This window comes from Microchirus variegatus, assembly GCF_963457635.1.
Source record: "Microchirus variegatus genome assembly, chromosome: 1".
In the NCBI taxonomy this organism is placed as follows: Eukaryota; Metazoa; Chordata; class Actinopteri; order Pleuronectiformes; family Soleidae; genus Microchirus; species Microchirus variegatus.
This window is the reverse complement of record NC_139802.1, coordinates 4,066,365-4,076,508: the sequence shown is the minus strand read 5'-3', so window position 1 is coordinate 4,076,508 and position 10,144 is coordinate 4,066,365. Positions and strand designations below refer to the sequence as shown.

The window sequence follows — 10,144 nt, the reverse complement described above, 5'->3', positions numbered from 1 at the left end:
TACACACACAGACATACTGTGGAGAAAAAAATAGACTGACAAGCATGAACTTGGCCAGTGACGCTGTCTGCACCTGTGTGTGTGTCAACAAAACTGCACTCGCAGTGATTTCTGTGGCACTTTTATAGAAATGCCAAATCAAGAGTTGGATGATTTGTTTGCATTGGAGGAGGGGGATTATGATTATGAGAGTGTGTGAGAGTCACATATTGCTGTGTCGTTTGTTTTGAGGTCACAAAGTGTAATGCTACCCGACCACTCTAGCGGGGGATCGATGGAGTTTGACAGACGCGCAATAGCGCAGCGCGATTTATTGAGCTTTTAGCGTGGGGTTGGGCGAGCGATCTGGGAGGACAGTATTATTTTATAGCTGAAACTAAAGCAGCGTCCTCGCCTCTCTGCCACTGAGATAGATCGATTAAAGCCCAAAAGGTGGGCCAAAGCCATTACAGCCCTTTTCTCTTGTCTTGATTACATTACGCGCTCTTCTAATTGCCCTTTAACAATGACAAAAGGCGCACGGGGCTGGAAAGAAAAACAATTGTCCTAATAATTGGATGAAGAGTCAAATGGAAAGTCCTGTCGTCAGTGCTTGTGTCATGGGTTAGTCCGCGTGTGACTCAGCAGCCTGGGTTTTGGTTCACCCGAAGTTTACTTTTGACTCACTACACACAGAGAGGGGGAGGAACTACAGCACAGGTGACAGGTGACATGGAAGGGTGGACATTCAGCTTCTCAGAAGGAAACGTGAAACCTTTTCTGGTCAAGAGCTCAGAGCTTTTGACTCCAACAGAGACGCAAAGAAAGCCAGAGAGGTGGAAAACTGGTGTGGTCTAGGCAGATTAGTGCTGTTCAAGCTGCATTATTAAAGGAAACGCATAAAACAAATCCCTTTTTCATTTAATTGCCTTTTTTCCTCCCTCCCATTTAGATACAGACACACACTTTGAGCGTTATGAGGAAATACAGAGCCTTATGAAGACACTGACTGAAAATTGTGTTAAGAGGATCAAGGCATCATATAATATAATATATATATTTGTATTCACTTGGTGTAATCATTAGTCTCCTCTGTCATCCTCCACTATCCCCCCCCTCTTTCCCCTCTCTTGTCCACTCTTGTGTCCCTCGTTTCTTTTGTCTGTGTACGTTTCCTCCACAGTCCACCTTACCCAATGATCCCCAGTGATCAATCAGTCACCTGCTCCTGCAGGATTACAGGAGATCTATCAGCTGCCTCTGATGGCAAACAACTGTGGATAATTGATGCTAATTGATTTCTCGGTGCATTTGTGAGAAGCTGTGATTTGTCTTATCGATGGAAGACAGTGACCAGATGGCAACAGTCTGGCATTCGTGTGTGTGTGTGTGTGTGTGTGATCCCAATATACTGTATAGGGTTTCTGTTCTGTAACTTAAACCAGTTTTAAATGGCAGTGGGTGTGTGTCTGTGTTTGTGTATCTTTTTTTTCTTCTCTTTCTGACATGACAGGTGGAGAGACGTGTTTTTCCGTCTGGTCCAGTCTTGTTATTTAACCGCATGTCTCTGCCTGTGTCAACTTTATGAGTGTGTGTGTGTGTGTGTAGGAGAGAGTTTGAACTCGATGTCCCCGCGGCGTGCTTTAACTGGCAGAGGTTTTTATTTTTGTTGTGAACCGAGATGAGAGTCGTGCGTGATTACGTGGTGCGTTTTGAGTCTCCACGTCACGATTGAAACGGGGAGTGGCCAGTTCCTGTAAGTAAGGTGGTCTTATCGTGGTGTGATAAATGCGTGAGTCACACTTGCGTACACTGGGGGGCGAGAGGGAGGACACGGGTGTTTAATATTAGTTACAGCCAGCATTCCACCGGCGCTGTTACTATCCTCAACTCTATCAGCTGTGCGAGTGTATTTCTCAAGTAGGCACAGATGTGGATGCGGCCTACACTCTGCTCCACTGACTCCTTTTATTTTTGTTTTTTTTTTCCTCTTAATTCTCCCACTTTTGCTGGAGGAGTTTGCTGTACTGCAATATTCGGTTTATCTCTGTCTACATCGGCCTCTGTCTGTCTCTTGCTGTTATTATGGGAGCTGGGCCTGCTCAGACACATACATGTGGCCTAAGGTTTGGTGTGAGGATGGTTAATTGCCCCTCCTCCTCCTCCTCCTCCTCCCTCCTTTCAACTCATACATCTTATACATTTTGTTCCCTCTCTCTCTCTTTCTCTGTCTCTGTTTCCACTCTTCATTTACCTCCACTCACGTCCCCTCTGGTTGTTTCGCCTGTAATCTCAACAGAGATTGCACTAACACAGGAGGCTCCTAATCTGACCATCTGACCCATAGACATAAATCCATCATCCATCTGGCTTTATTGTGCATAGATATATATATATATATATATGCTGCTGTGAGCCTGTGATGTAACTTCTGTCTGTTTCATCACAGTATGACCTCTACAGTCTGTGCCACATTTAGATAAAAATAAACCCGGTTGTCAAAGTGTCATTCCCACCATAATCTCCTATATGGAATCCATCAGAACATGCAGGGAAATCTCTATTTCATTTGCCAGAGCTCCTGTTTTTTTTCATGGCAAAAAGGACGTTTGTGTTTATTCCACTCTGATATAACACCCCTCATAATTAAATGTCCGCAGATCCCTTCAGGCGTCGTAGCGCACACAGCAGCATCTGGGCCTTTTGATGCATGTTTATGAACTACGTTGTATAACTTAATACGGGCGGTGTCACGGGCCTGTAGACGTCCTGCTGCCCTGTCATCGTATCTGTGTATACCTCTGTTTTTCTCTCTGCTCTTCCTCTTGCTTCCTTATCTGTGGTCCAGACTTCCTCCCCTCCTCCCCTCCCGTCTCCCTTCTCCCCACCAGTCCCCCCTCATTCTCACAGACCTTCCTCTGTTTTTGCCCCAGTAGTTTTCCACCGGAGTCAAACAGAGCACCTCTCAGCCCCGGCTCTGTTAAAGAGGCCTGCGTTATCATTGTATGCGTGTGTGTGTGTGTGTGTGTGTGTGCATATATGCGTGCAGTGCTCATTCACAGCATTTCAGGCATACCTTGACATTGATGTCCACTCTTAGCTCACCATCGCCCCCCAAAGGATAGAATTAATAACAGACAGACTGCTGCACAAGTGTTTTGTTTAATATCATTTAGTCCAATATTTACTCCCCCCCCCCCCCCCAAAAAAAAGCTAATTTTAAGTCTGACTGGACTTTTTCTCCCTCTCCCTCGACACAGATTAACGCCCCCAAACGTATTAAACTCTCTATTCATCACAGGCAGAATGGGGGGGGGGGGGGGGGGGGCTACAGAATGGGGTACAGGGTGAAAAGATTTTGGGTGCAGCGAAGAGGAGGGGCCCCCGGCACAGGGTGAGAAAAGGGTGAACTACAGAAAAGGATTTGTGTTGAGAAATTAGCCTGGATGAAGAGCCCTGGTATATTATGTCCGTGTTAAGAAAGAGGACAAAATAGTGGATCGGTATGGGGGGGGGGGAGGGGGCTTCGTTTGGAGGAATAAAGACGAGACAGACGGTGGGAGGAGAGAGTGGACAGTGATGGATGAAGGGAGGGACGGAGTTTGGAATTGAATAAAGTCAAACAAGAACGGCGGTTCTTAAAGCTTTCATCTTGCGAGGGCCAAAGGGATTCTCAGTGTCTTCTCTATCAGATTATGCCGCGCACAAAATGGCTCTCGGGATACAGCAATCGGTAAATGTTGAATTCGGTTTTTCAGGATAACAAGATAGAGAATAAACTGAGCCGGACACTTTGTGGACGATATTAAATTAGCGTTTGAAGCACTGACAGTTCCACAGTTGGCGTGGTGAAGCGAGGCGTGAACCTGCCATACCGCAGGAAATGAATAGAGTATTAAAAGGATATTAAATGTGTGTAAAGTTTTGCGACTTGGAAATCTGATGAGCGCACCTTGTTAGAGCGCTGTTCAGCCAAAACCACAGGCCCCGTTGTGACATTCCAGCGCGTGCACACACACACACATACTCCTGATTACCTGCCGAGCAAATGGTGGTGGTGGTGGGGGGGGTGCATCTGTTTAGTGTTTCAGCGGTGCTGACTCGCCCGGTTAGTGTGCTGTGTGTGAGTAAAAGAAGTATCCTCGGTGCTGACTAAGATGGCAGTGTGTGTGTGTGTTTGTGTGTGTGTGTGTGTGTGTGAGAAGTTACGACTCTGAACTCTAACCCCTGACCCGGGCTGCCAGTTTGAAACCCAGGCTCCCAGGAGAGAGAGGAGCGAGGGAGAGTGAACCGACTGCGTCAGTTGTTTGACTGAAACCAGTGTGTGAGCATGGGGGGGACAAATGGAGGAATGACAGTGTTGTCGGGGGGGGGGGTTGAGGAAAGAGGGAGAGCAGGAAAAAGAAAGGAAGAAGGCAGTGCAAGGACAATGGTTCAACATCAAAGCTCCAGCGAGGAGAGCAAAGTGTTGGACAAATCACCTACTGACATATCCACCAGGACTACAACTATTTTAGTTGTTTATTCCCTTACTGCACACACACACACACACATGCACACACACATGCACGCACACACACATGCACCCAGTGACGCAAAAAGCTAGAGTAGCATCACAGTGACAAACAGCCCAACCTTCAACCTGTGCTGTTTATTCACACCTCGGTCACATGCAAGAAATCACACTCGCGTTCACACACACAAGAGGCCTCGGCAGGCCTCGATAAACAGATGTGTTCACCGGCCCGAGGCACGGGACGCCCTTAATAAGGGTCTTCGGAGAATCCCTCGTCCGTGAAAACACACACACACACACACACACACACAAAATTACGCTGAGGCAAAACAACACACGGGAAGAGGAGGAAAGTAGGTTTGCAGCAACTCTCTCGCAACACCTGGCTCTCAGTCACGCAACGTGAGCCATAACGTCGGCGCGACTCTCGCTCTCCTCCGAGAACCGCCAGTCGGCGGGGAGGGAGGACGCGGAGGAGCGTCGGAGGAGCTTTGATAACTAACGACAGAGAAGGTAGCGAGTGTGTGAGTGAAGACGACAGGGTTTGTGTTTTCAGCGCTGACCTAGTTCACTCTCCTCATGCATGGGAAAGAGCCTAATTAAACGTACACTATGTCATTTTGTTGCATGTTACATATTGTATCTTTAAAGCCGATATAAATCTGGACAGTTATATGAGCACATACATCCGCAGCAGTTAGGGCAGTGAAAGCTCCACAGGGGGGGTAAGGTACAAGGGTTGAAGGGGTCCTGTGGCCTTCAGGCATTAGGGAGAGAGAGAGAGAGTATAATTACACCCTATTCATTCCTCCTCCCCTCCTTTTCTGCAGAACACATTGGCCCCCAGACCCCTAACAGCTTTTAATTAGCCAGACCAATGAAGGAGACGAGGGGGGGGGGGGGGGTGGCAGAGGAGGTGAGGGAACGGATAATAGGAGCGTTTTTCTTAAACATGAGAACCATGAATGAAATTAGCAACAGAATCTGTTTCTTGGTTGTTTTTTTCATGCGGAGAGCGGCAAAGGCCACTGACGAGGACACGGTGTGAGGGTGAAGGATGCAGGTCACACAATGTGAACCACTCCAGTAGAGCTCCTCGAGCAGCTTGTTTTCCTCTTTACTCTGTTATTACTGGTTTTTACTCAAAGAAAACAGGGAAGAGAAGAAGAAGAAGAAGAAGAAGAAGGGGAGAGCAGGGATTACTTTGGCCAATTAGGTTGCAACAGATGTTCCTTCTTTACTTTCACTGCAACACTTAGCGCAAAAACGCATGTAAACACACAAGCAAAGGTGTGCGCACACCCACACCGTGTCTTATAAAGAGCCTTTTCTGAGAGGGAGTTTTTTTTTTTTTTTTAAGTGGAGGATTGTGATCGCGCTATTAGCCCTGCATAACAAGTGTAGGGCTGTGCTCGGCGAACAAAGCGTGTTTTGACAGGTAGGATAGAAGTAGTTAATACACTCACACACACACACACACACACAGAGGCAGGAAGGAGGGGTCAGAGGCCCACATTTGGAGCCAGTGTGTCTGTGACTAGGCCAGGGGGGTCCTGACAGAAGCCACAACAACAGGAGCCACAGCATACTTTGATGCAGAGACGCTCACACACACTCACAGTGTACGTAAACAACGGCAGACATGAGCCGAGTAGGCCTGCGATTTACTAAACGAATCGTCAATCGGGTCGTTGGTTTGAGTCTCTTAAATGTGAATCTTTTCTGGTTTCTTCGCTCCGTATAACAAAGGAATCGTTAAAACAAATTGGTTTTGGTTTGTGGACAAAACGAGACATTTGAGAACATCATCATTTTGAGGGTTTGGGGAACGTTTTTCAACATTTTATGGAAGTGGTTGATAAATCAAGAAAAGAATCACCAGATTCATTGACTATGAAAATAAAAGTTAGTTGCAGCCCTTATACACAAGCTGTACTTAGTCTAAAAGGATGTAATAGTCAATACAAAATCTTAATCAGTCAACATCACATTACTTTAAAGGAAAAACATATTTTTGATATGAATATCATAGCAAACATAGTTTTAATTCACTCATTGTCTAACAAATCTTTTTTTTATTTTCTCCACTCCGTTAATTAAATGAGTAGAAGTCGAACCCTGTTGTTCGACCCTCATTGAGCACTGTTATGATAAATCTCCAGTGTGACTCCACACTTTTTTTTCACCAAGGAAGAAACCCGGGAGAGGAAGTGAGCAAAGAGGAGACGAGAAGGCTGAAAAAGAGCCATAAAACTAAATGAAGGGAAAAGATGAAAAGAGAGTCAGGGAGCAGGAGCCCGGCTGTCTCCACCCACTGTGTCTCTGTCTTTGATGAAATCAACGAAATTGAGAGGCAGAGATACTGATAGACGGTAAAATTAAAGTGTGAGCGAGACGGAGACGGCGATGGTGTCAATGAAAGTGTCAGAAAAGTGGACGTGCGGTGAAAAGACTTGTGTTTGTGAGGATGATTTTGTGTCGTTTTCTGCCTTATAATCAGGTGTGAAGTGGAGCCAAAATGGGGGGTAGAGAGGAGAATAAGTTTGTGTGTGTGTGTGTGTGTGTGGCTTAAGGAGTTCCTCGAAGATGTGTTTTCGCCCTTTGGTCGAAAAACAAGCGAACAAGTCCGACCTGATCGGGCGCTTTCTAATTCCGTCGCAGTGATGAGTTTGCACGAGCGCAAGGAAACGCGTCGACGCACACACTCTCGCGCGGCACCTTATCGGCTCAGCTTGTGTTAACACATGTTATTTGTCTGACTAAGTCTCGTCTCTACCGCTAAACCGCGACTGTCCGTCGTGATTACACATGAGCACGTGTCGCGTGTTCGCACGAGCGCGTGACGGACGCGTGTGTAAGCAGATGATGTGCGCATGAGTAATTCATACTGAAATAAAAACAAAAAAACAACATGTGTCTGTAACCTCCTCTTTTCCTGTCTCCCTGCAGCTTCCTGTGGGACGATTACACCGCGGAAGTGAGCATCAACGACTACTTGGACATCATCTGTCCCCACTACGCCCACGGCGAGGTGTCGTCGCACGCCGCCGAGCGCTACGTGCTGTACATGGTGGAGAGGGAGGACTACGAGGTGTGCAAACCGCACTCCTTTGACCAGCTGCGTTGGGAGTGCTCGCGGCCCTTCGCTCCGCACGCCCCGGAGAAATTCTCCGAGAAGTTCCAGCGCTTCACCCCCTTCACCCTGGGCAAGGAGTTCCGACAGGGAGAGAGCTATTATTATATCTGTAAGTGTCATTTCCAGTGAACCGCTGACGTTTTTTTTTTTTTGGTTTTTTTTTTACAGACGTGAGTGATTAAACCTCTTTTTGACCTTTTTTTTTTACAGCCAAGCCAATGCACCACCACGGCCAGGAGTGTTTGCGGCTGAGAGTGGACGTCGTCGGAAACAAAGGCTCCGGGAAATCTCACCTGGACAAATCCAAGACGGAGGAGGCGGTGAAAAGCCAGGACGGAGGGAAAGTGAAGTTCCCTGCAGCCGGAGGAGTGCACAACACCTTAAACCGGCTCCCAGCAGGTGAGGAGTCTCATACAAAATACTAGACGGATGCAAAATAGTCCCATCAGGGATGCGTCTAAGACAAATACGCACTGTGTGTGTGTTATCTGTGACTGAGCTGATGAAATCTGAAACCTAATCTCCCTCCCTCTGCTGTTTCCTCAGATGACCCTGCTGTGATGGAGCCAAACGTCCAGAGGAGCGTGGGCAGTTCGGCGGCGCAGCTCGTTTCTTTTTCGCTCTTCTTCACCATAATCCCGGTCTTATTAGCGCTGATGCTGCACTAAGACAAACCACCAACAGAGACAATGCTAAGCCAATGCTGGTCATTGGGACCATGAAGACTCAGAGATTGTTTTTATACAGATTTTTTTTTTTTTTTATACAAGCAGTGCTGTCTGTGTGTGCGCGTGTGTTCGTTTGATGTGTTTGTGTGCGTGGACGTGGAATGTGGATCGTTCCAAAGAAGAAGAAGAAGACCTCAAAAATGTGTGTGTGTGTGTTGTTATTGTTTTTTTTTATATACGAGGATGGATTTCTCATTTTTGAACATTTGAAATGCACATTTTTTTTTTGTCATAATGAACAAAACTGGACGCACACTGATCAAAACACTTGAATAACACGAATTAACGTCGGATAGGAGACGACAAGAGGAGCTCGATACTTTTATCCTTTAACACGATCCGCATTACTATGCTGTGCCTGGATTTTCACACCCGCTGGTACAGCTGTGCGTTGTATTACCGATTTCAAACAGCTCATGTCATTTTTCTTCCTCTTCGTGTAGAGAAACAATTGACTGTGTATTTGAAATGTTGTTGGCTACTGCCACAGTGTTCTACAGCGCATCACGCCGTATTTTTTTTGTCATGTAGCACTTGGCTCCCTGTTGTGTCTCTGTAAGTCTGGCAAAGCGTCACTTTAACGTGACAAAGGTACTCTAGAATGTAAAGAAAGTAGACATTTAGTAGAGACGTTCAAACTATTGGTTCTCAGCAAACATATTTTGCATTGATATTGGAAAAAAAAAGCCAAAGTGATCAATACCAAATAAAAAAAACGCATTTAACGCAATTAAATGTGCAGTGTGTAAAATTTGACTATAGCACCCTGATTGTATGAATTATTGTTTCACATTACGACAGAATGAGCCTTTTCTATTCATATCGGGAGCAGCTCTGCAGAAGCAGCCATTTTGGACCACCATGTTTTTACAGTCGCTTTCAATTGGACATAACATAACATCTTTTGTGTTTCGAGGCTGCACAACTGTCCTCCAACCCATTTGGAGAGGAAGAGTGAGGGAGTGCAACGTTTTACACACTGTACCTTTTTCATTTGTGTCATCTTGTAAATTCTAAACCCCCCCCCTCTTGTTGTTGTGTCGAGTTTGTTGGCAGTCACAACACAACTGGTGGAATCTTAAAGTGTCAGGAGTGTCAGGGAGCCGAGCCTCTTGTGCAGTATCATGGTAATGGTACACTGGCTGGTGTTTGCAGATGTGATCAAACTTGCACATTGTCAAACCTCAAACTGAAGGGACTTCCCACACAATATACACTTGTTGTTTTTTTTTCTTGTTAAACTTTGTAAATGTTTATATGTAAATTTGTACATAGAAAAAAAAAACTATAAGATGTGAAATAATCTTTGGAGGAATTAAAAAACATGATGAAATAATAACCAGAAATGTCTGTGTTTTTTATTAGCTTTTATGTGTGAAATCTTGCTGAGATTATGATGGATTACGCCGTTTGGCAACAGCTCCTTGGCCAGATGAAATCTCTGGAGCCTCTCTTGAGATTTCCACACTCGGGTCTTCCCCAGCTTCTATTTTCTCATCCCCACTTCTTTTTATCCCTGGCGACAGACCTGGTCCTGGGTGAGATTTCAGTCTGAAAACCAAACACAAGATCCAAGGGGGGGGGGGGGGGGAGGGGCTGGCGATGAAGGAGCAATAGCGCGGGAGAGTGCAAGGAGAGAGGCCCACAAGCAAACTGACAACTAGGTGTAAAGGTGTCACTCTCGCCTACTCACTTTCTCTCGTCCCCCCTTACATCCTCTGTGGAGGATGAAGCCGAAACATCCGTCTTACATCTGCACAGTGGTATGTCGGAATGAAGAGGTGC

At 46.1% G+C, this 10,144-nt stretch overlaps 1 protein-coding gene across 1 annotated transcript in view; it reads left to right on the top strand.

The window, feature by feature from the left end:
* Nucleotides 1–9,677, top strand: part of efna1b (ephrin-A1b) — a 10,316-nt gene extending 639 nt beyond the window's left edge. The window contains exons 2-4 of the mRNA XM_083899434.1: nucleotides 7,445–7,740; nucleotides 7,842–8,030; nucleotides 8,178–9,677. Coding sequence (XP_083755560.1) covers nucleotides 7,445–7,740; nucleotides 7,842–8,030; nucleotides 8,178–8,299 — 607 coding nt within the window. The 3' untranslated portion in view covers nucleotides 8,300–9,677. The remainder of the gene's footprint in view (nucleotides 1–7,444; nucleotides 7,741–7,841; nucleotides 8,031–8,177) is intronic.
* The last annotated feature ends 467 nt before the right edge of the window (nucleotides 9,678–10,144 follow it).